General features: G+C 41.6%; 1 protein-coding gene across 18 annotated transcripts in view; it reads left to right on the forward strand.

The window, feature by feature from the left end:
- The window catches only part of REPS2 (RALBP1 associated Eps domain containing 2), a 222,107-nt gene that overhangs the window by 171,917 nt on the left and 24,152 nt on the right, over positions 1-26,038 (forward strand). For all 18 annotated transcript variants that reach the window (XM_072743698.1, XM_025997515.2, XM_025997510.2 and 15 more), the window contains 3 exons: positions 15,676-15,759; positions 16,862-17,007; positions 25,257-25,362. In XM_072743698.1, coding sequence (XP_072599799.1) covers positions 15,676-15,759; positions 16,862-17,007; positions 25,257-25,362 — 336 coding nt within the window. The remainder of the gene's footprint in view (positions 1-15,675; positions 15,760-16,861; positions 17,008-25,256; positions 25,363-26,038) is intronic.

Below are 26,038 nucleotides of genomic sequence, written 5' to 3' on the forward strand. Positions count from 1 at the left end.
TTTAAATCAAAATCAGATTCTGATAAATTTATCTCTCACTGCAGATAATGTTGTTTTGAATTTATCAAGGTTGAATATTCCAGTAGAATGATTCTGATTGTGTAAGATCTTTTTTCCCATATTAATTTTGGCAGTGCATTTTACTGTATGTTCCCTAGTTGTAGGATTGGTTCATAGGTGACTCAAATTGCTCGTCATAGCTGTTGGTTGGTGTAACATGAAGACACAATTGTGGTTTAGACCAGCTTCTGTTGATTGAATCTTGAGAGTTCTACAAGTCCTCTCATAAGGATTTATTAAAGGAATTTGAAAGCTGTACTCAAACAGTTGGCATTGGATGAGAAATTAAGAAGGCAGAAGAAACTGCCATAGTGATAAGTTTGGAGAGAAGACAGAGATATAGTGAGGAAATACTGACATTTTTAAGATTTTATTTATTTATTTGAGACAAAGAGAGTGAGCGAGCACGAGGAGGTGGGGAGGGGCAGAGGTAGAGGAAGAAACAGATACCCCACTGTGTAGGGAATCCAACACAGAACTTGATCCCAGAACCCTGAGATCATGACCTGAGCCGAAGGTAGACACTCAACTGACTGAGCCTCCCAGTTACGTGGAAATACTGGGATTGTAGTAGTGGAGGGTGGATTAAGGATAAACCCCTGCTGTTTAAAAGAGCATGCATAGCTTTGCCAGCTCTCAACAAATACTATTAGAATTTATCCCAAAAACTGTTGAAAAGGAAAAGTTTTATGATGACATCTATTTTAGTATTATTAATAAAAATAAAAAACAATACAGGGGCACCTGGGTGGCTCAGTGGTTGGGCATCTGCCTTCAGCTCCAGTCATGATCCTGGGGTCCTGGGATCAAGTCCCACATTGGCTGCCCCACAGGGAGCCTGCTTCTCCCTCTGCTTGTGTCTCTGCCTCTCTCTTTGTGTCTCTCATGAATAAATACACAAGATCTTTTAAAAAACACCAATACAGACAAATGTCCAAGAAGGTTAAGGGTGTTGGTATTACTCTGGTTAAGGGTATTGTTTATCTGCCTAATAGGATATTAGACATCTCTTAAAGTGATTAAATGGAAAATAGTGGAAAAGGGAGATAACAGCTGGGTACAGAAATGTTTACTGATTGTACCACATAAAAGTGCTTAGTAAACCTTTGACAGTAAGGTGTTCTGCCTCCTTGGGTGATCTGCAAGGTCTGTGGAACACAGTGATTGGCCCCTTTTCCATGATCAGATTTTGAATTCCTTTCTCAGCGTTACTGGCCAGTGTTCCCTTGTAGGCTTTTGAGGTTTTTAACTCCCTAATGAATTTCCATGGACTTCTTTTCAGAGGTCTAAAGGGGTCACTTAAATAATTCATTTATAACTTACCTATCTCATCTTGTACCTTGTTTATATAAGTACAGTCTCTATTTTGGGGAGACTATATGAGTGGTATGTATGTAAATTGCAGTGTCCGTGAAGGTCTCCGGACATTTCAGTCCAAAATGTCAAGTCTCTACTGTCAAGCATTTGGAGGTAAACTGCTAAGTAATTGGTAGTAGTTTAGATAGCTCCTTTTGGTGGGAAAATTATGTAGTTTCTCGGGATCCCTGGGTGGCGCAGCGGTTTAGCGCCTGCCTTTGGCCCAGGGCGCGATCCTGGAGACCCGGGATCGAATCCCATGTCGGGCTCCCGGTGCATGGAGCCTACTTCTCCCTCTGCCTGTGTCTCTGCCTCTCTCTCTCTCTCCCTCTGTGTGACCATCATAAATAAATAAAAATTAAAAAAAAGGAAATACATTGTATCTTAAAAAAAAAAGAAAATTATGTAGTTTCTTAAAGAGTTTCTCTTTCTATTAATGTTTATGAAAAAGGGAAAAAGTGCTCTCTGATAGGACAGTTAGAATTTTAAAAACTCACTTAAAGCTTCATCAGAATAAACTGACACTTGGGAAGCTACTTTTAGACACCATGCTCTCAGAATTTATAAGACCTGTCATCATGTAGTTAGGATAACTCCAGGAATTGGGAGGTTCAAATATACTGTTTACTGAAATCTATCACGTAGTAGTTTTTTCTTTCTTTTTTCCCCCCATCTACTAGTTTTTTATGTCCATGTTCTCTGGATAGTGAACTCTTACTGCCCTTTCTCTGAATTGGTAATTTTGCATTGTACAGAATTGCAGGTTGAACGTTATTTTCCTTCAGCATTGTGAATGTATTCCCTCCTTTTCTTCTGGTGTTTCTTGTTGTTGTTAAGAATTCTCTTTTGGTTCCTTTTTTCGTCGTAAGATTTTCTGTATTTGACAGCACATGAGCAGAGGAAGCAGCAGGCAGAGGGAAGGAGAGAAGCAGATTTCCTGCTGAGCAGGGAGCTGCACACAGGACTTGATCCCAGGACCCTGAGCTCAAGGCAGATGCTCAACCAACTGAGCCACCCAGGCACCCTAATTTGGAACAATCTTAGTCATATCTCTGCAGGTTTTTTAAACAAGATTTTATTTATTTATTCACGAGAGACACACATACACACACACACACAGACAGAGACATAGGCAGAGGGAGAAGCAGGCTCCATGCAGGGAGCCCGACGTGGGACTGGATCCCAGACCCCAGGATCATGCCCTGAGTCGAAGGCGGATGCTCCACCGCTGAGCCACCGAGGTGTCCCTCTCTGCAGGGGGGTGCAGGCTGTGTGCTCTATCTGCTTCTGTTCCCTTTCTTAGGGAGGCAGTACCAAGCACCTTCCCAGGCTTCATCCTGATTTTGCAGCTTCACAGGTAGTAAAGCACCACCTTAGCCTCTGGCTTCAGGAAATGAGCATGGAGGAGGCCCCCTGCCTCCTCTGGGGCATTGAAATACCTGTTACTCTGCTCTGTATGAGCTCTCAGCTGCCTCTGCCTGCTTCTGAACCCTCAGCCTAGCTAACTACTTTGTGATTTGGCCCTATAGGGGTGTTGAGCTGGCTTCTGAGTATGTCTAAGTCTTTTTAAATTTTAACACTTTTTGTGCTTGTGCTCTCTCATATCTGTCCTTGCACATTATTTTACAGCAGAGGAAGTTAAGGTTCAGAAAGTGAGTTTCTTGGAGCCTCTCACCTAGTGAGTGACAGAGCTAGCTAAGCTCTTGTAAAGAGGAGAGCTGGGAAAGATTTCTGAGGAGGTGCTAGAAATGTAATGATAACAAACATTGAGAGAGAGGGAGAAGGAGACAGAGGAATCACTCATTGCATAGCCCAAAGACTTGCTAAGCAAAAGGTCACAAGAATTTCCAGTTTCTGTGCCCACCAATAATTTTCTAAATATGAAGTATTTCCATACATTAGGCAAAATGCAAAAGTGCTTTTCTCAGTGCAGACTTGACTTAACATTTATCTTGGCCAGAATAGCTTTCACACTTTGGTCAGTGGACGATATTTGGTGTGGCAAAAGGCCAAGTGTTGTTAGCCCTATTCTGCTTTATAAAAGGAAACAAAAAGGCAGAATTTTTGCATAATAAATAATTATATATAGTGCTTATATGCTAGGTGCTCTTTTAAGTGCTTGACAAATATGTGCTTAATCTTCATAACAACCATGCACGATAGGTTCTGTTGCTATTCTCATTTTACAGATGAGTAAACCAAGGCACAGAGAACTTCAGGAATTTCCTCAAGGTCACCCACAGCAAGTAAGAATTAATATGATGGTTCCAGCCCTGGTTATCTTGCCTTAGAGTGCCAGTTCCTCCTATTATGCTATGCTATCCAACCATGTCTCAGAATTATTTTCTTTTGGTAATTTTGACACACAGCATGGAGCTCGAAATCACAACCCTGATATTAAGAGTTGCACACTCTTCTGACTGAGCCAGCAAGGTGCCCCTTAACCTATCTCTTCTTAATAACTGAGTTGACAATTGAGTTAACTCATTTGTTGACAATTATCTTTATCACGGATACACTTTATATTGTGAAACCTCTTAATGAATTAGCTTTACCCCACCACTAGTAACTTGTCTTCTTTCTTGGATGCCCCCCTTACTGTATTGTGCTCATGGTATTATCATGTAAAGCTGACTTTGCTAGCATCATTTCTCTGGAAGATGCTATAAGGTCATCCCACTGATGGAATATGCTTACAACAGGCCCATACTTTGCCAAGAGCTGTGACGGCACAGAGATTGCCCTATGCTCCTGCCTAATGCCATCCATTTTATAGTTTCTCCTAGTGTGTATATGTATCTCATTTAAGTTCATTTTCTCATGTTGTATTATCAAGGATTATAGGCAGTAGCTGGATGCCGTATTTCCCATAACTAACAAGCTACCCTAGTCTTTCCCCTGGAGGTCAGTTATGGTTGTTTTCTAGGTTCCTAAACAATGGAATATTTATTTCTCTTCTCTGTCCCCCTCATCACATGGTGATAAAAACCAATAAGTACTCCTGTGTGTCAGGGAAGGAGCAAGTATGGAAGTGGGGCAGGATGGAAGGGTGTCCAAATGTGCTGTGGCGTTAATGGGAAAGGACAATGAAGGACAGCTAGGAGTCGGACCCAGGGAGGCACCCTGACAGAATAGTTAAGAACATGGGCTCAGGGTTCAAATTTTATCTCTGCCTCTTGCTGGCCGTGTATCTTTGGGCAAGTTATTTAGTCTGTCTCTCAGGTTCATCATGTATAAAGTGGGGATGATGATAGTGTCTGCTTTCATAGGGTTGTTAAAATGATTAAATGGGTTAGTATCCGTAAAACACTTAGAATGGTGTCTGGCATATAGTCAGGCCTCAGTGGCAAGTAGCTATTATAATTATTACTGCTCCAGGCACAGCAAAACAGAAGCTGGTTCTAATTGGCAAATATGGAGGAGCAGACTTAGGATAACCAAAAATTAGTGGCCGGTCCTAAGCCCAGAATGAGTGCTGGACTGGCTTACTAAACCACTTCTAGTAGAATGGTATTCTTTCCTGCTTTTGTGACCTTTCATTGGCTGGCCCTCTGCCTATGTCATGACATGGGTCAGCAAACTACAGTCTTTAGCTCCAAATCCAGATCATCACCTTTTCCTGTAAATAAACATGAAGGAGGAGAATTGATGGAAAGACAGATAGACCTCCTAATAAGGCCTTTTAACCTACCATCTCCTAACTCAAGAATTGTGATGCCTGTATTTAGTTTGCAGCTTTGCCTTGAGGACCTTTATCTAACCAAGATGCTCTCTGTGTTACAGTTTACTAATAAAGCCTTGAGCAAATACTCTTGACTCAACCAGTAGCTTTAAAGAGTTGCTGTGGGCAGGCCTTCTTAACTTTATTTCTCAGGCATAATAGAGGAAACCAGACTAAGGCCTTGCCTTTAAGGTGAGAAAGAGGGAAAGAAGCCTGTCCAGGAGAAACAGGATAAAGGATTTCTTTGTTCCCAACTCCTCCTGAATACTCTCTTCTGTTCAGCAAGTTCTGTAGGTATCACTTCCTGGTGTGTTGGTAAATGTTCCCTCTGGAAAAAGGAACAGCCCCACTCTGTAGCCTTTCCTGATGTCTGTGTTGTAAATCTCCCACACCGTGGCTGATGGCAGGTGTGGCTGGGAGGTGATGTGTGTCCTCAGCTCGTTGCTGCTAGTGTGTTGGGTAGTAGACAGCTTCACTTGCTGCTGGACCCTTGTGTCAGGAACTCTGTGTGCCACACAGGAGTGTTTTGTTTGTTTGTTCGTTTTTAGTCTAGGGCACTGTTTCAGCCCAATCCCAGAACGTGCTGCTAGAAATGGGACCATATTTTTGAAGTCGCTAGAAATGAAAACTTCCCTCTTGTTTACATTTAACTTGTGCCACTAGGTGGCACTTTAAGGACATTACAGGAAATTGGCTCCACTGGATTTATTTTTTAACTTTTTATCGAAGTAGAACATACATATTGAATAGTGTACATTGAGTATGCAACTGAATGAATTTTCAGAAGCTGAACACATGTGTATAATCAGCACTTAAGTCAAGAAACAAAATATTACCAGCACCCCAGAAAGCCCATCTTAGGCTGTTTTCCAGTTACTGTCCCTTAGGGTTACCAATCTTCTCACTTATAACAGCATAGATCAGTTTTACCTGTTATCTGCCTTACATAAGTGGAACCACACAGTAGATACTCTTGTGTCTGGCTTCTCTTGCTTACACAGTGTTGTGTGATTCATCCATATTCTTGTGTATAACTATAGGTCATTGCTGTATAGTATTCCATTGTATATGCAAAAATATCACTGTTGTCCACTGTTGGTGGACATTTGGTTTTCAGATTTTGGCAATTATGGATCATGCTGCTGTGCATATTCATGTACAAGTTTTTGAGTAGGTGGATACTTTCATTTCTCTTAGGTTTCTGCCTATAGTAGAATTGCTGGGTCATAGGATAGGCATATGTCCAGCCTATCCTATAGGTACCTATAGGTACTGCCAAACAGTTTTATGAAGTGTTTGTACTGATTTATACTCCATCAACAATGTTCCTGTTCCACTTCTTACATCCTCGTCAGTACTGGATTTATTTTGTGACTGGCTCTTAACTCTTAACTAATTTTTATAGTTTCCTCTCTAGCCAGCTATTTCTAATTGAAAGTTTTAAAAGCCACCTTCTTCTGATGGACATAGCTCATGCAGGAAGGGCTGTGTCAAGCCAAAAGGGGACATTAATCACAGTCTAATTATCAGCTTTCACTAGTTTGAAAAGATGTTTTTCAAATACTACATTAATACAGAGCAACAGAACTGGGAATGGAATTCAAAATTTTAAGTGTGGTAAAATATCAAGTTAGGCTAGAGCTAGGGCTTTGAGGCACTTAGAAATTTTTATATACTTTTGCTCTTGTTGCCAGGCCTATGTATGTCAGGGTTGGGGGGATTTCTAAAGGCCTCATATCCAGATATCTTTGAATTGTGATGGCTGCCTATTTAGTAATCATCTATTTGGTATGGTAAGAAGCATACACATGGCATCTTTTTTTTCAACCTTTATTCAGTGGGGAATATGAATCTCAAGAGAATCCTGTCATAGATCCCCTTACCTATGAAGTCTATGTTGTTGACTCTGCAGAGAGCATTATCGTATGGCTTTAGGTATGTGTTAAATAGAAGGTGGGGCTCAGACTTGACTCAGAGTTCTGTTCTATTAGTAGAAATTGGAAATAGAAGAACAAAATCCCAGTCATCATTGCCAAAATATTTGTCTTTTAGACCAAAATAAAGCACTCATGGTTCTTTGTCACAGTAAATCTGTTTCATGGATTATTGTCCATAATCCAGTGGATTCCAGAAATCCCCAAGAGATTATGCTATTTGACTGCTGTGTCCAGGGACTAGTTGCCCATTATAGTCACTGATTATCCACTTCTATTGCAGTTGTCCCTGAGCTCCTCTGTCAGCGTTCCCCTGGTTGTTGCCAATGTTGGATTGGCCAGCTGTAGGGGACCACCAGAGATGTTCAGTATAAGCTGCCTGAGACACCTGTGCTGAAACAGCCCTAAAATCTGAAAGAGCTTTTATCTTTAAAAGCTTCTTCCCTCCAATATTGATAGCAATGTCCAGTGGCACAAATTTGGACCTTGGATAGCCTGCTTTATAGGATCTGTGTATAATCTAAATTGGAGTCAGCACTTTCGCAGTCTAGGTTTTCATCTTTTGGCAAGAGAGGAAGAGTCCTTTATGTTGAATTGGCTACTCTTTGCAGTTGCAGAATCTATGCCTGGGAAACCAGTTGTATATTTACTCGTTTTTCTTTAAAAATTTATTTATTTTAGAGACAGAGCATTAGCAGGGGGAGGGGCAGAGGTAGAGGGAGAGAGAATCTCAAGCAGACTCCCCATAGAATGTGGACCCCAACTTGGGGCTCGATCTTACGATCCTGAGATTATGACCTGAGCCGAAACCAAGAGTCAGACACTGAGCCACCCAGGCGCCTTTGTATATTTACTCTTTTTTTTGTATATTTACTCTTAATTATTATAGTAGCTGCCATTATCGAGTGGCTACTATGTTACTATGCTTAGCACTCTAGACAGCTGTTTTGCTTAATCTTTACAAATGCTAGAAGTTAGGTGAATTATCCCCTTGTGCAGATGAAGAAACTGTGGCTCAGAGAGGTTAAGCACATGCTCTGGTTATATACCAAGCAAGCACAAATCCTGGACTGATTCCAGAGCCTCTGCACTGTAACTGATGTGCTCTGGGGCTCCAGTTACTGTAGGATGAATTCTTGACTTGTCCAGTAAAACACAAAACACTGTTGGATTCTTACTAGCTCATTCCCCACATGGATTTGGGTACTTGCTATGTGCTTCCATTCAGCTTAGGCATGGGAAAGGACAGTGAAGCAAAACACATTGAGCCCTCCAAGTGCTTACACATCAGCTCCATTTCTGTCTCTCAGAGGTGACTTGGGTCATGGATTTTGGTCATCGTTCTTGCAGAGAAATTCAGCTTTTTTGGAACTTCTCTCTGAAACTGATTGTGGCATGCCATGATGGGCTTTGCTGTGGCCAGTGTGCTGCTGGCCATTGGTTCTGCATCTTCTATGGCTGGATGTGACCACATGGCTATTTCTAATGTGCCCTTACCTAGTAGAGATGGAGGTCAGGTGAAAGGTTGGCACCAAATGACCTTTAGAATATCAGTGGGATGCTGGAGATTCCCTAGAGGCCAAAGCATGATTGTCTGCCCATCTGCCTACAGTTTAGCTGCTGCCTTTGTGTTTCCCAGTCTTGGCATCTGCCTGAATTCTTGGGTAATAAATGAAACTTGAGTTCCTTTTTCTAATCTGTCAGCATGAGTATTACAGAGTTTATAAAATAAATTAATCAATTATCCATACCTTTAGCAATTAGTTCTGCAATTAGACTACTTACTTACTTTTTGAAAAAATAAGTTTATTTATTTATTTGAGAGGGAGAGGGAGTGTGCATGAGCGAGGAGGGGGGCAGAGACAGAAAGAGAGGAAAAGGGGTAAGTTGGATGCTTAACCGACTGAGCCACCCAGGCACTCCTAAACTACTTAATTTTTAAAAAGATATTTGACCTTTTTTTCCCAATTTTATTGAAAGATAACATACATCTCTGTGTAAATTTCAGATGTACAGCACGATGGTTTGATTTATATATATTGTGAAAGATTACCACAATAGGTTCAGCTAACATCCATATTCTCATATAGATAAAATGAAAAGAAGGGGCCCCTGGGTGGCTCAGTCCATTGAGCATCTGACTCTTGATTTCAGCTCAGGTCATGATCTCAGGGTTGTGAGATCGAGCCCCACATCAGTCTCTGGGCTGGGCATGGAGACTGCTTGGGATTCTCTCTCTCCCTCTCCCCCTCACCAATAAAAGAAAAGAAAAGAAAAGAAAAAGTGTCCTTCTTGTCATGAGAACTCTTGGGGTTTTACTCTCTTAATAACTTTCTTATATATTGTACAGCAGTGTTAGCTATGGTCACCATGCTGTGCATTACATTTCTACTACTTATCTTATAACTGGAAGTTTGTACCTCTTGGTCACCTTTCTCTAATTTCCCCTCCCCTCTGCTTTTTTTTGTTGCAAATTTGACACTTACTTCCTTGCTTTTAAGGTTTTATTTTTAAGATTTTATTTTTTTAAAGTAACTCTACACCCAAGGTGGGGCTCAAACTTAAAACCCTGAGATCAAGAGTTGGATGTTCCACCGACTGAGCCAGCCAGGCACCCTGCAAATTTGACTTTTTTTTTTTTGCAAATTTGACTTTTAAACAAAAGTCTTACTGCTGAAGATTTTGCCCAGCTTCAAATATTTATTTATTTTATGAAACCATATGGCAGACACCCCTATTCCTCCATGGTAAATGAACAAGAAAACAGTTAAGAAGCCTAGTTAGTTTTTGGTGCAGCACCTGTGGCCTTTTTCAGAGCAGGACCTTGGAGACTTGGTTTTTTCATCTCTTAAATGAGTTCAGGCCATCTATGGTCCACAGTTGGTCTGGACTGGCTACATAAAAATTACCCAGGGAGCTTGTTAAAATAGAAGTTTCTAGTTCTCCACCCCTAGGAGATTCTAATTAGGGAGGTCTGGGGTAGTATCTAAAAGTCTGTAATTTATAAAAATTCCCTGGATAATTCTCCTGTGCAGCTATATTTGGGAACCACTGGGCTTAGAAGGTCTAGAACAAACAGAATTGAGTTGGGAAGGAATTTCTGGTCTGTTTGAAGATTCAGGTAATACTTACGTGCCTGGAGCGGGATCCATATGGGGAAACTAATGCAGTTATGATGCAGAGGCAAATTGGAGCCAGATGATAGAAGATCTTTAACTGGCTGAGTGTCCCTAAGGCCTGTGGTGCTATGCCATAGGCCTTAGGGACCAATTGAAGGACTTTGAGGAAAGTGTTTTGATGAGAGAAGGTGCTTTTACAAAATTATTTCCTTAGTGTGTGCAGGGTGGATCAGACTGGGAAAATAACTGAAGGCTAGAAAAAGACCCACTGCAGTTTTTGCAGTGCCCCAGGTAGGAGGTTTAATAATGAGCACATGGACTGAGATGGGAGCTGTGGGACCTTTGCAGAGCTAGCCTGCCTGGGTGGCACTGGAATCTGGGGCATGTTGTTTTAAGCTACTTTAAAAAAATCCATAATTTATCAGTATTGTGTTGTTCATCTACTTTAACTATTATAATGAATGAATTTATTGTGTTCATGTCCAGGAGATTTTAAAGGAAGCCCAGTAAATAAATTCATGTAGAGAAGTAGTTGGCAGCAGCGACAGCTGCTGTTGCAAGGAAGGAGGGAGGAAATGAGAAACAAAGGGAGGCCTTTCTTGCCAGGCGGCAACCCCATCCTTACCCTGCTTCCACATGCTTGGGGAAGGGGGTCTAGCAGAGGCTTCCCCGAGCTGGATCTGCCAAACAATCTGTAGAATGCTCCTCTCAAAGGATTAGGTGTGGAATGTGGCATTTGGCATTTGAGTCAAATGGAATATTTTTCCTTTGTTCCTCTAAACCCAGTCGGTAGGTCATTGTTTCCCAAAGTGTGTTCCACAGAACATAGTTCTGCTAGATATTAATAGGAGTTACATGAAAATAAGAAGTTGAAGCCAAATCATTTTGGGAACTGCTGGGTTAAGTGAAAGCAATGGCTTCCTTTACTTCACAGGATTTCAGAGTGTGTGTGATATGCTATGTGTTCTGTGAATTTCTAGAAGGGATATAGGCTATGCCATGTTCCCTAAGCTTATCTGTTTTCTCTAGGCCAGGCGTGACAAACTATGGCCCACAGGCCAAATCTGTCCCATCATCGTGTTTTTGTAGATAAAGTTTATTGGAACACAGTCACACCCATTATTGTGTTGTCTTTTTTTTTTAAAGATTTTTATTTGAGAAAGAGACAGACAATGAACAAGCAGGGGGAGCGGCAGGCAGAGGGAGAAGGAGAAGCAGGCTCCCTATGGAGTAGGAAGCCCAATGCAGGACTCCATCCCAGGACCCTGGGATCATGACCTGAGCCAAATGCAGATGCTTAACCAACTGAGCCACCCCGATGTTCCATTGTGTTGTCTTCTTTGGCAGCTTTAGCACTCAGTAGCAGTGTAGCACGTTTGCATTGGAGACACACAGACCAAATGGCCTGTAAAACTGAAAATATTTATCTGGCTCTTTACAGAGAAAGTTTTCCTATCCTTGGCTAGGCAATTCATAGAACTGATATTCCCTGGAACTCATATTTGAGAGATACTGCTATAAGAAGATAGAGGTGGGTTGTTCTAGTACTGCTTGTGATGAATCTGCTTAATTTTATTCAACTTTTATGCTGCCATATTTCTTTTCCTCTTGCTTTAAACTCTTTCCTCTCAACCATTTATCCATTGTTGAAGATCAGAATCTGGCTTCCATGTGTCATTGTTCTTTCCTTTCACTTATCACATGCCATCAATCACCAAGGATGTAGCTAGTGTCAAGCTTACATAGCTCTCAAATATGCCTATTCCCCACTTCCACCAGACTGATTTAAGTGACCATCATTTTTTGTCTTGTTTTCATTTTCAATGTTTTAAGTGGATTGCCTTTGCCCACTATGGGTTGCTTCTAATCCAGGCAAGGGCATATTGTCCATCTTGATAGAGTTGTTTCGTATTTTAATATATGGAGGAAAAAGGGAGCTGCTGAGGCCCCCCTGTTTCATGGGTTATCATTCTCTCCAAGTTGTTAGTTACCTTAGAAAAGTCTGTAGAAATAGCAAAGAAATCTCCCAGGCTTTTTTGGCTTTCCAGCTGCTAAGCCTTACACTATTTTCCTGAGGTAAAGTGAAATAGTTTCTTGCAAAGAGGGGCTTTTGTACCTCTAAATCTTATCTTTAGTTTTGTTTAGTTTAGTTTTGTTTTTACCACAAAGCTCATTTTCTTTGCTCATCTCTTTTCCTGGGATAATGTCTGGCTCCAGTGAAGCTCTACCTTTCTAGGACCTTCGTGATTCAGGCCCCTCACAAGATTCCACTCCTCTGAATGTTCAATAGATGGAGTCATTTAGAATCAGTCATGGGGTGGGGAGGGGAGGTTTTGATGTTCCTCCCAAGGAGGTTGGTGGTTAGATTCCACCTGACATAGCACCGAGGAGCTGTTTATTTTTGGTGGTGGAGCTAGAAAACCAAGGCCTTTGGATACAGTTTCAGGAAGGTAAACATATAAGTGGAAAAAAATTGTCAGACCCTTTTCACAACTTGCTTTTTCATCCTTATCAACTCCCACTCCAGTGTTGTTTGGATTTTTAGAGATGTTTAAGGGAAGAAAGCAGAGGCAATGGTAATGATAGTCTACTACTTTTGCTGTGCTTAGAATCCTTATTTTTGTTGGAGAGTCTGATTTATTATTTCCCCTGTATTTTCCACAAGAGGGAGACTGTTCATTTCCCCAGGAAAGGAAGCATTAGGGCAAATGCTTCTCTCTGCCTGATGATGGAGGAGAGAGCTGAGCAGGTGAAAGGCGGGGAGACTAATCAGTCACTCCTTTTCTCTGTGACTAGCTGGCAGGATATGTCAATGCATACCTGTGGTCCTGCAGAGAGCTGCATGCATAGACTTGAGGCCAGAACATTTGTGTTCCAAGCAATAGATTTGGGGATGGAAGGTAGGAAGGGGCATCAAGTCCAAGTTGTGTTCTTCCACACAGGTCAGGGGAAATCCTGCATTCAGGAAGTTATTGGGCCCTCACTCAGCCGTTAATAAAGCTGACATTGGACCTGTGGATCTTTTCTTCTTTTCCTTTTCCTTTTCCTTTTCCTTTTTCTTTTTCTTTTTCTTTTTCTTTTTCTTTTTCTTTTTCTTTTTCTTTTTCTTTTCTTTTTTTCTTTTCTTTTCTTTTCTTTTCTTTTCTTTTCTTTTCTTTCTTTTCTTTTCTTTCTAGAAAGAGAGTGTGAAAGAGTGACTGAGTGTAAGAGCAGAGGGAGAGGGAGAGAATCCCAGGCAGACTCCACACCTAGTGAAGAGCCAGTTGTGGGGCTTGATCTTAGGACCCTGCGGTCATGAGCTGAGCCAAAATCAAGAGTGGGCACTTAACCGCCTGAGCCACCCAGGTGCCCCTGGGCCTGCAGATCTTAAAGTATGACATTATTTGTCAGAACCCTGAGGGAAGGTGGGTAAAGTCTTACTTACATTCCTCATACTCCTGATAAGGAATGGCTCCTGGATAGCTTTGCACAGGTGCTGCCTGAGTGTTTCAAACTCAGTGTGCCTGAAAGTGAGCTCCCCTTACATTTGCTTCTCTCATGGTTCCTGTCTTGGTGACAGATCTCTTACTGTCATGGTATCCTAAATTGGTGTTCTGGGTACTGGAGCTTCCTTTCTCACTATCCCTGTGCACTGGGCTGCACCCTACTTATCACTCAGGTCTTAGCTGTGATATCACCTTCATTCAAGTCTTTGCTCACCCACCCGGCCTGGGCCCTCATACTTCCTCACCAAAGTCTGAATTCCACTGAAGCATGCTTGTCCCATCATTTCTCTGCCTTTTCTGCTAGACTTCAAGCTTCTTATAAGAAAGGTCTAAGTATCATTTATCTTGAATAACAGATCTAGCACAGGGCCTGCCTGCAGTAGCTGGTCAATAAATATTTCTTGAATGAGTACCACTCGGTCCCAAGAGTACCTGAGGCTATATAGCATAGTGGTCACAAGCCCCACATTGGAACCTGAGGCCTGGGTTCAGACTCTGCTGTTTGTGTGATCTTGGGTGAGTTCTTCAACTTCTTGATCCTCAGTTTCTTCACCAATTAGATGAGGGTAATAATTCCTTCCTAGGGCTCTGATGATGAAATGCTTTCATCTATGCAGAACACCTGGAGAAATGTGTGACACCGTGTTTGGTGTTTCAGATAACTATCGACAACAGTAGCAATACAGTTATCCTTAATGGAAAGGAGAAGGCTATAAGCAAAACTTGGAATGAGAAATAAGGCATATGGAGTGCTTGCAAAATGGCTTTGGAAGAGGTGGACTGGTGATAGGGAACTGAGGTTTCTAGCTAGGGCAGTGCAAATGTAGGAGCAGATGGGCTTGCTGTGGAAAAGAATGAATGGTGACGGGAGGAATAGGGTGGGAGAACCAAAGACAGAATCTTGAGAAATCCTACATCTGAGGGATAAGAGGGGTCAAAACAGGAAAGAGATAATAATTACCAGTAGGAGATTGTCCTTCATCAGATGCCAGGGACAGGAGTTTTAAAAAGATAGTCAGGGGTGCTGTGCTGGGCAGAGGCCTGGGCAAAAACTAGAAGAAGCAGCAAGAATCCGATAAATAGGGGAACATTTAATGCCCTTGTCTGTTACAGAAGAGGTGGAAGAAGAAAGAAGCCAGGCTCTAGAAGGAGTTAGAAAAGGCCGGGTTAGGAACAGGATGGACATGCTAAGGATGATTGTTGTGCTGCAGTGTGTGTTTCTGAAATGCATATTAATCTGTGGGTAGAGGACTGATGTCACTATAATGAAGAAGTCACATTAGTTCATATGGAGCATTTTTTCTCAGCATGTTAACACTTTGCATTATTGGCTAATAGCAGCTGAGTGTAGCAAGCCTCTTGGAGACCGGGAACAGCACATGGCATCTAGTCTCCCTGTACTCTTCTGCTTGACTCTTTGGCACCTGCTCAGTCTCAAAGGGCTTTGGAGGCAGTCCTCACCATTCTTTGTGCATTTGTCCATAGATTCCATACTACTTGGTAGCCTCAACCCTTCTGTTTACTCCTTCCATTATACACCCCCACTCCTGTGTTTTTTAAGGTAAAGAGTCATGTCTCTTAGAGTGATTTTCTTAGGAATTTAATATTTTTAAAAATTTCAATTTTTTTATTATTATGGTTACTATTTTTGTTAGTGCTTGGGTTAAAATTTTAACAAATTTCCCAGCTTTTTTTTTTTTTTCCGATAAGCCTTATTTTTTTAGTTTGAGCTTGTAAAACATTAGTTTTTAGCAACACCTGTGTCTAGTTATGGACATTACTGTGACTCCTTTTCCTAATATTGAACAGTACTGGAAGGGGGCATGGGAGGGAATGGCAGGGTCTAGGGAAGATTTTCTCAGGGGTCCATAGACTTGACCACACTTGGCTGCATGTTGGTCATCAGCTTCCACTTAGTAACATTTTCTAAGTGCTCTTCATTATATATTTAGGTGGTTATGTTTTTGCATTTTTATCTTCTGTATGATATTTTGCTACAGTCTGAACAGGTGTCTGAGGCTGAAATACACCCCCAGCTGAACAGAGCTCCCTCCCAGGTTGCTGAGAGTAGTCCAACGAAGAAGGTAAGGCCTGCAGGAAGGTGCCTCTCTGATGGCACTGTGAGCCCCTCCCCTGGGCTTCTTGTCTCTATTTGCAAATCTGTTTTGCTTTGGTGTCTGTGTCCTGACCTGAATGGTAATGATCCAGCTTTCCTATAATTTGGGCTCTTTGTCAAGATTAGGGTGCTGATGATTCTTGGGCCTGACCTTGATGTCACTGACCATTTGTACTTCCCTCTTCAGACTTCGAGCTAAATATGGTGGCTTTGCTTTTGGCAAGTTCAGGAGGTGTGGTGGGGAGGGCCTTTGGCAGAACCCTGCAGGTTGCTGAGTGTCTAGGAGCACCTCTGGTGGGGGCCGGGAAGTCTGCCTTCCTTTGTCTGTGTGCCATGGTCCCCTCTTGCATCCCGGCATCTTCACCTTAGCCCACTGGTGTCACTGAGTCCCAGATTACTTACTCAGAAGGCACCACTCACCACTCACTTTTGCTCTCTGTTTACCTTCTTACCCTTTTCTAGCTGCACCCTGTTTTTCTAAGGTCCTCCTCTGATCAGAGCATGGGCCCTGGGCCTGGGAGCACAGGTGAGGAGGGGACTCCTAGGAAGCCAGCTGGCTGTCTCCTTCCAGAAGACATCGTGGCCCTTAAGCTTGACTTCATGTATGAATTGGGAGTGGAAGAATGAGATGACTGAGACTATCACAAACTTCAAAGCTTACAACATGCTCCCACAGGCCCCAAAGTGAGGCAAGAGTGAGCTTTGTCTTCAGTCAGAAAAAGCCTTGTGGTGTGAAATGCACATAGCATTTAAAAAAGGAAGGGAGTTCCCATTGGAATCTGATACCTGTGTCCTTTCAGGTGCAAAAAGCAATAATATGCTGCAAGCATGGAAAGAACAACGAAAAAAGAAAGGCTCCTGGAATCTGATGCCCATGTCCTTCCTGTGTCATCCCCCCCCCCCCCCTTGTGAAGTCATGACTCAAACTTACATCCTCAGGTGTGGAGTTTGAACAGAGCACACACCTGACCTGAGGATGGGCATAGAAGGAACATGAGGACATTGGCATGATGAAGGGAGCATTTCTGTTGTGAACTTCGGGGTTTTATTGTTTTGTATTTAATCTGCAGGACATACCACATTCTCAGCCTCCATCAAAGCCCATCCGAAGGAAGTTCCGACCTGAAAACTCAGCTACAGAAAGCCAAGAGCCTCCTAGCACTGTTGGTGGGCCAGTGTCGGCAGCGAGCGGGAAGCCCCACGCAGCAGTCCAAAAGTATGTACGGCAGATCACGGGACTCAGACACCAGCTTTCCAGTTTTTATATGTGTGTACCTGGAAATCTGTTTGCATTTATACTCATGGCCATAGAACGGTGTGATTTTATGGTTGTAGTTTTGCCTTCTTGTCTCTGTGGTGGTACTCTTCCCGGGCACCCAGGAAGAGACCTGTGTTCTAGAACCTAACCTGAGCCAAGGGCCAAGCAAGTACAAAGATGTGCTGTTGCAGTTTGCTTTGATTTCCCTCCCTTCCTTTCTCCTCCTCCTCTCCTTCCTGCCGTGCTTCCTTGTGCTGGTGCATGTTTTCCTAGGAAGAAGACAGTGATACAAATGGCCCTTTTTCCTCTTTGCCTTCTGGTGCTCCCCCAGGGCAAATGGCTAGCTTTGTGACCCTCAGACCCAATTTTAAGTACATGTGGCTTGTGATTTCATTTTATTCCCCACGAAAATTTTTATTGTCGATCATCTCAGCACAGATGGTCACATGTGGAGCCTCCAAAATAGCTATGTGACTGGCTGTAACAGCTATGTGAGGGGGGCACCCGTGGACAAGGCTAGGAACTGAGAGAACAATGTTCCTGACAAACCAGTTTTCTACAGAGGGTTTTGTTTTAAGAAAACCTATCCCTTGCCTCAGTTTTTCTGTAGTGAAATTAAGCAGTGCTGAGAGCAGAAACCTGCTGCTGTGCATAACTTCATAAATGAGCTTGCCTGGTCACTAACATAAATGCTCAACATACGCCCTGACACTGCTCTAGTGGCCTTGTAGATCCCAGGGGCTGCTGTGGTTTTCTCCTGCTTATACTGTTGTAGAGAAAGAAGCAACGGATTCTGTGGGCACGACTTGCCTCTGAAGCCAAAACCCCATCATGAATCCATACAACACTCTTCAGATAATGTTTTTTGTGTCAGTTTTTCCAAATAGACAGTTCCCTAGCAGTATCAATGCATAAAGGAAATATATTTTGTCCTTAATGGCCACTGAGAGCTTTGACTATCTTTCAGCCACTGTCAAGCCTAGGGGATGAATCCATGTCAGGGACAAGGATGGCTAAACTTGCTTCTGTGTGCCATCTTGGCTTTCCACGGTGGTCTCTGCTTCACATCACTGTTAGTCAGGGATGGCTACAGCACCCTCCGTCCTGGATGGAGGGCAGCTGGCAGAGCTCATGCAGAGGTCTTTTTCTGTTTCTTTCCTTTATCTGTGTGTGTGTTTTAAAATAGCTTTCATTTTTTTATAGATTTTATTTATTTATTCATGAGCGACATAGAGAGAGGGAGGCAGAGACATAGGCAGAGGGGAGAGGCAATACAAGATTGGGGAGCCCAATACAAGATTTGATCCCAGAACCCCGGGATCATGACCTGTGCTGAAGGCAGATGCTCAACCACTGAGCCACCCAGGTGCCCTTTAAACAGCTTTCTTCAGATGTAATTCACATAGCAATATAATTCACCTTTTACATGTGCAATTCAGTGGTTTTTAGTATTTCCACAAAGTTGTGCAACTGTTGTCACAAACTAATTTTAGAACATTTTCATTGCCCCCAAACGAAATTCTGTGGGTTAGCAATCACTTTCCATTCCTGTGCCATGTCCCAGGCAGCTAGTCATCTACTCTGTGTCTCTCTAGGTTCGCCTGTTGTGGCCATTTCATGTGAATGTAATCATGCAGCACACAGTCTTCTGTGGCTGGCTTTTTTTTTTTTTTTTTTTTTTTAGTTAGCATAATGTGTTCAAGGTTTATCCATGCTGTAGCCTGAGTCAGTACTTGATTCTTTTTTATTGCTAAATAATGTCCCATTGTATGGATATACCACATTTATTCATTCATTACTTGATGGACATTTCGGTTGTTTTCACTTTAAAGCTGTAAAGAATAATGCTGGCATACTATGTGTGTACACGTTTTAGTGTGGGCTTACATTTTCATTTGTCTTGAGTATGTACCTAGCAGTGGAATTGCTAGGTCATATGGTCACTCTATATTTAATATTTTGAGGACTTGCCAAACTGTTTTCCATGGTAGGTGTAGCATTCTACAGTCCTACCAGGAACATATGAGAGTTCTGGTTCCTCCTGGTATTTTTGGTCAACACTTGCTGCTATTTATTTATTTTTTAAAATTATTACAGCCATCCTAGTGGGTATGAAGGAGTATCTCATTGTGTTTTTGATTTACATTTCCCTAATGGCTAATGATGTTGAGCATCTTTTCATGTGCTTATTGGCCATTTGTTTATCTTTGGAGAAATGTTTACTTGATCCTTTGCCCTTTTCTGCTTGGATTGTTTATCTTTTTATGTTGAGTTAGGAATTCTTGACCTGTTCTGATTACACATCCCTTGCCAGATAAATGATTTGCAAGTGTTTTCTTCCATTCTGTAGATGGTCATTTCACTTTCTTGATGGTGTCATTTGCAGCTCTAAAGCTTTAATATTGATGAAGTCCAGTTTATTATGTTTTCTTTTGTTACTTGTGTCTTTAGTGTCATGGCTTGGAAACCACTGCCTAACTCAAGTTCATGAAGATTTTTTCCTGTGTTGCGTCTATAGGTTTTATAGTTTTAGCTCTTACATTGAAACATGTGGTTAATTTTGAGTTCATGTTTGTGTATAAGGTAAGGAAAGGACCCAACTTCATTCTTTTGCATATAGATATCCACTTGTCCCCACATCGTTTATTGGAGGAGATATTTTCTTTTATTTGCCAGTTTAGTGACTGTCCCTCATTGTGATACTCTCTCACTAGTTAGGTGACCACATGGTGTCAGACTGAGAGATGCTAGCGATCACCAGGAACACAAGTAGTGCTGTAAATGGCAGGGATGTAAGCTTTGGGTTAGGGAATTTCATACAGCTTGTTATCATTCCCAGACTAGTTTATTTTGGAGTGATAAGGAGCAACTTAGAATTTATCATTTTCTTAAGCCCTGGAGAGAGAGACAGCCAGACACATGATGGTTAGTCTGTATAGTTCTTTCTCAACCAGGGTTCTGGGAAAGAATGAAACTCTGATGCCCTTAGACATCCACTGTCTGTAGGAACTTAACCTCTCTCCTATGCATCTAGAGTGGTATTTACTGTGTATTGCTTTGGGGGAAATTGACAAAAGAGTGACAAGTAATTTTCTTAACTGTCTAACAGAACACTGGTTAAGAAAGGCTAAAAAAAATAAACTAGTTGGAAAATGGTCATCAGGTCTTCGGGAAATGAACATCAGAACTGACCTATTGTAAGAAACAAATTCTTCTTCATATATCATCATTGTCTATTCCATTTAGGGCAAAGGAAAAAATAAAATAATCTTTTCTAAGTGAGCTGCTGAGTCCAGATTATAACTAATAAACAACTCTTGGATTGTGTCATAATTACTGAGCTGCTTGTGAGGACAAAAGTGGGTTTTTAAAAAAGATTTTATTTATTCATGAGAGATCCAGAGAGAGAGGCAGAGACATAGGCAGAGGGAGAAACAGCTCCCTGGGAGGAGGCTGATGTGGGACTTGATTCTGGATCCTGGGATCACACCCTGAGCCAAAAGCAGACACTGAACCACTGAGCCACCTAGGTGTTCCAAAAGTGGTTTTTAAAAAGAAATAATGTGACTTACTTGTTTTTTTCCCTCATGTCTTGTACATCTTGTATAGATGGACCTTGGGAAAACAGAATGGTTTGAACAGTTTGGAGAGAGAGGGTGTTGTATAACAGTACTATGACTGAAGCTGTGCCAGCTTCCATGGTTTTTGCTCTTTTCTATAAACTCTGGAAGTGTCCTGGACCACCCCAGAGCATGCCCAGCAGCCAGTGTGACAGTGTCTGCTTGCCTGCGTGATGTTCTTAGTGTGCTTGGATTCTGTTTTCCTTCCTGCTGCATGCTTAATGGTACCAGATTGTCTGTAGGGTCAATGAGTGGCATTCCTAATAAAAACCTGCTATTTCCAAGTAGAGAAAAGGTAATACAAGTTCATTTTTTAGACACTGTACTCATAATTCCGTGGGAGAAATTGGGGCTCAGGTTGAAGGCCAAGAAGATTTTTCTTATCTAGAGACCCCAGTTTACATTCTTTCAAATATTGGTTCAGCTGCTTGAATGAAACCCAATTAACAGTCACTCAGATAAACATAGAAATTGACTTCTTTCTTGTGTAGAAGTCTAAGTTGGTGAGTGGTCCCAAAGCGTAGATTAGCTCTGTGCATGAACCCGGGTACTTTCCTGTATTCTTATTCTGGATCCCTGTGGGGCCTTTATCTTTATGGTTGAAGATGGCTCACTAACATGTTCACATTCTAGACCCCGGAGTGGGGATGGAACAAATGGAGAGAAAACAGGCTATTTTTAAGGGGATGACTCAGAAGTGGCATCTCTGCTTTGGCCCAAACTTAAGTCATATGGCCTTACCTACCTGCAAGAAAGATAGGGAAATGGAATTTCTAGTTAGAGGGCCATGTACCTCACTCAAACTGAGAATGCTAGGCTACTGCAAACAAGAAGGCACAAGAAGAGGTTTTGGAGGACAGTCTGCCACACAACCTTGAGTGGACAGTGCCTCATGGTGCTGCTGTTCTAAATTGATAGATAGCATGACACACAACAGAGCCAGACAAAACAAATGTCTACGTAAGTGTTACTCCTTCAGTTTCCTCCCTGGAAGCCAGGCTGGTTAGAGTACAGCCTGAAACAGTGAGTACAAATATTAGGAGAACCTGAAGAGACAGACTCCAGAAGCAACTCTTAAGAGGGTGAGGCAGGTTAAATGCTTTGGTGACCCCTTCAGAGGTATTCTGGGCTTGATCCTATCTTTGTGTTATTTAGGGCTCCTTTGGTAGCAAATGATAAAAGGCAACTTGAGGTAGCAAAACCATACTCTTTATTATTTTTTTAAGATTGTATGTATTTATTTGACAGAGAGAGCAGGAGAATACAACAGGGGGAGGGGCAGAGGGAAAGGGAGAAGCAAGCAGACTCCCCACTGAGCAGGGAGCCAGGACTCTGGGATCATGACCTGGGCTGAAGGCAGAGCCCCCCAGGTGCCCCAAAACTATACTCTGTATTATAAGGATATAGAGGTGACTCGGGGAAATCAGGGGCGGGGTGGATTGGAAGAAAGGATTGCAAACCTTCTGGGGCTCATTCTGATGCCTCTCAGTTTTCTTAGGATGTTTTTGACATTTTTGTCTATGAGGACTTCTCAAGCACCTTCAACTGTAGAGATTACTGTGCTGGGCCCAGGCTGAACTGAATTATTAGCCATAACTCAAATCATTCGGAGGGAGAATCTGGTCAGCTCAGCATGGGCCAGCATCCATTTCAGTGTCAAAAGAGAGGTGAACAGGATGATGCCTGGGTGGCTCAGTGTTTGAGCATCTGCCTTCGGCTCAGGGCGTGATCCTGGAGTCCTGGGATCGAGTCCTGCATTCGGCTCCCTGCATGGAGCCTGTTTCTCCCTTTGCCTGTGTCTCTGCCTCTCTCTCTGTGTCTCTCATGAATAAATAAATAAAATCTTTATAAAAAACAAAATTATTTTAGATATTCTAATTCTTCTTTCCACATAAATTTTGGAATAATTTTGTCTTGATCTACAAAAAAAATCTTGCTGAGATTTCGATACAAATTTTGTTAAACCTTTGGGGTACCTGGGGGGCTCAGTTGGTTAAACGTCTACTTCCCCCTCACCCCTGACCCTGCTCATGCTTTATTTCTCAAATAGATAAATAAATAAATAAATCTTTAAAAAATTAGAAAAAAAGGAATTGTGTTATCTGAGGAGAATGGACTTTTTTTTTTTTATTATGTTGAGTCATCCAATCCATGAACATGATGAATATTTCTCTATTTATTTTGATCCTATTTTTTCATTAGTGTTGTATAGTTTTCAGCATGTAAGTCTTGTAGTTGTTTTGATATATCTAAGAATTTTGGTTTGAAGCTTTGTAAATATTGTGTTTTAATTTTTCTCTAAGTATTCACTGTTAGTATATCAAAATTTTATTGATTTAAAAAATTATCTATTGTTTTTTTGAGAACTGGGGGAGAGAGAGAGAGAGAGAGAGAAAGAGAAGAGCAGAGCAGAGGGAGAGGGACAAGCAGACTCTACGCTGAGTGCGGAGCCCAATGTGGGGCTCAATGCCACAACTCGGAGATCATGACCTGAGCCGACATCAAGAGTCAGACATTTAACTGATTGAGCCATTCAGGCACCCCCATTCTATTGATTTTTGTACGTTAATCTTCTCTCCTCCACACTCACTTCTATTCTAGTTGAAGTCATTTATTAGTTCTGAGAATTTTTTTTATAGATTCCTTGGAACTTTCTATATAGGCTATTACGTCATCTGCAGATAGGGACAATTTCATTCTTTCTAATTTGTGTGCCTTTAATTTCCTTTTCTTGTGTTATTGTGGTGGCTAGGACTTCTAGCACTGTATTGAAAATAGTAATGAAAGTAGAAATCCTTGCTTTGTTCCTCATCTCAGGGGGAAAGCATTTAGTTTTTATTATGTATGTATGTATGATGTCGGCTGTAGTTTTTTCTTTTTGTAGACATTCTTCATCAGCTTGAACCAGTTGACCTCTATTCATAGTTTTCTGAGAGTTTTTATCATAAATGGGTATTGAGTTTTATCAGGTGATTTTTCTTTATCAGTTGATACAGTCATGTGATTTTGTTCTTTCACCTGTTAGGTTGGTGGATTATATTTATTGGCTTTTGAATATTGAATCAGCCTTGCATGTCTGGAATAAAGCTCTCTTGGTCATGGTGTATAGTTTTTAATACACTGCTAAATTCTATTTGCTAATATTTTGTTAAAGAAATTCCATGTATCTCCAGGAGAGGTGTTGTGTCTAATTTAGGTCTTGCTAGGTTGCCCATTTCCAAGTTACCTGGTTGGAGAGAGCAGGATTTGGATGGGGAAAGACTTTTTACTGTCTGCCTTTATTGGCATTTATGGATTGCTGATTTCTCCACTATGTAGTCTGGGATATATGAAGCATTCTAGAAAACTTGGGGAATTCACTGTTGTGTGTTTCCCTGGGTACTGAGTTCCTTGACTAATTTGCTTCTTCACTTTTTGGAGTAATCTTATGTTTGTTTTATATATTATATCTAGGACCTTAGCTGTATTTGGTGGGGTAGAGAGAAGTATGTCTACTTCACATTGTCCTGAAACTGGAAATCCAATCCTTATCTTTCTAAAAGTAGATTTTAAAGCCTCTTTCTTGCCTATTTATGGATGAAAAAATTAATTTTTCAATTTGTTGGGAGTATGCCTTCTGCAGATTAGCAGAGTGGGTAGCATAGTGTATATACTCAGTGAATATTAATCAGATCTCCACAATGGTCACTATGCATTCTGGTTAAGTTGCTCTGGCGTAGAACCTACCTCTCACAGATTGTAAATATGTCTGTTTTCCAAGGGGAACTTAAATTGGCCTTTCGCTCTGAGAATTCGGTATTTTTTGCTGTGGGATATAAGGTTGTAGGTTATACGATCATGTTGATTTATCATCCCAACTGTAGACAGCTTCGAGGGAAAAAGAGGGTTCTAAGATAATTAGGGCCAGACAAGCAGTATAAGCAGAGGATGTAATGGGCAAAGTGAAACATATGGTCACTCTAGTTATACCTGTTCTGTGAATTTAATACTGACTTAATTTAGGAATAGTGGTATTAAAACATTTTCTCAAGTGCCACAGATGTATGCTGGTATATGCACTTGCGTGAGCATACTCACACACATACACACACTCAAGCATTCATACCTAATAATAAAGAGATGAAGGAGAGTTATATAGGCTGGCTAAGTTAATGTAGGATTTTTCCTAAAGAGAATGTTCTTCTATTCATTTCCTTCAGACTTGTCCACAGAGGCCACCTGCAGTTCTTTTAAATGCCATTAATGCTTACACAAAAAGGGCATTCTAGTTAACGTGGTTTGTCAGGAAGAAATGCTTATTAAAATGTCTTGGAATAAATGGAATGCAAAGTTTGAAAAGGTCCAATTCACAGCTTTTCTTCAAGTTATAAAATGGGAATTACTTCAGGTGTAAATAATTCATCCCGACAAATTTGTTTTGTTTGGTGTGTGCCTGCTTGCCTGCCTGCTAATCGATGATTTTATTTTTGGAGCCCTGTGACATTAGCCCCTTGTTAGTTGAGCACTTCTCGTGAATTAGAGTGTTCTGACCCACAAGGATCTGGACCTCTGAGTTCTGTTTCCCTGAACTGTTTGTACTTTTTTTAGACAGTCTTCCAAACAGAAGAAGGCTATTCAAACTGCTATCCGCAAAAATAAAGAGGCAAATGCAGTGCTGGCCCGGCTGAACAGTGAACTCCAGCAGCAGCTCAAGGTAAGGAGCTTCCTGAAATCGGATTACTAGGCTTTTCATCTGGTGCCTTTGTTTTGACCATTGGCCGAGCACCTGGTTCCATTCCAGTTGGTAAGACTTGCATCTTTGTTCTCAAAGGTCTTTTGGAAGACAGAATTGCTGCACTTAGGTTTCATGTGTTGGTTCTTATATGTTTACAGGAAGACTAGTAACTTGACTATGCAGGCTACATATTGTGTATTAGTTAGTAGGACAGAGAACCTCTTACAAAGGCTGTCAGAAGCATTCTTCATTGTCATAAGCTTCTGAATTAAACCCTCAATTGTGTAGATCCTCCCTGAATGATGCTATACTTATTTAGATGGAAGAGGGTAGCCCTGACACAATCAAAGGCCCAACCTCTCCTGTGGACAAATGGTTCCCTATCACCTTCTCAAGAACATCACCCCTGCCTTTTTCTCTTCACTGTTAATCTCCCCCGTATTAGTTTTTTAGGACTGCCATTAACAGAGTACTACAATCTTGGTGGCTTGAAGTAACAGAAATCACTTCTCACGACTCTGGAGGCTAGAAGTCTGAAATCAGAGTGTCAGCAGAGCCATCCCCTCTCTCTGAAGGCTTTTGGGGAGAATCCTTCCGTCTTTCTTCCCAGCTTCTGGTAGTTGCTGGCAATCCTGGGCATTCCTTGGCTTCCAGA

Source organism: Vulpes vulpes, chromosome X, assembly GCF_048418805.1.
Source record: "Vulpes vulpes isolate BD-2025 chromosome X, VulVul3, whole genome shotgun sequence".
NCBI lineage: Eukaryota > Metazoa > Chordata > Mammalia > Carnivora > Canidae > Vulpes > Vulpes vulpes.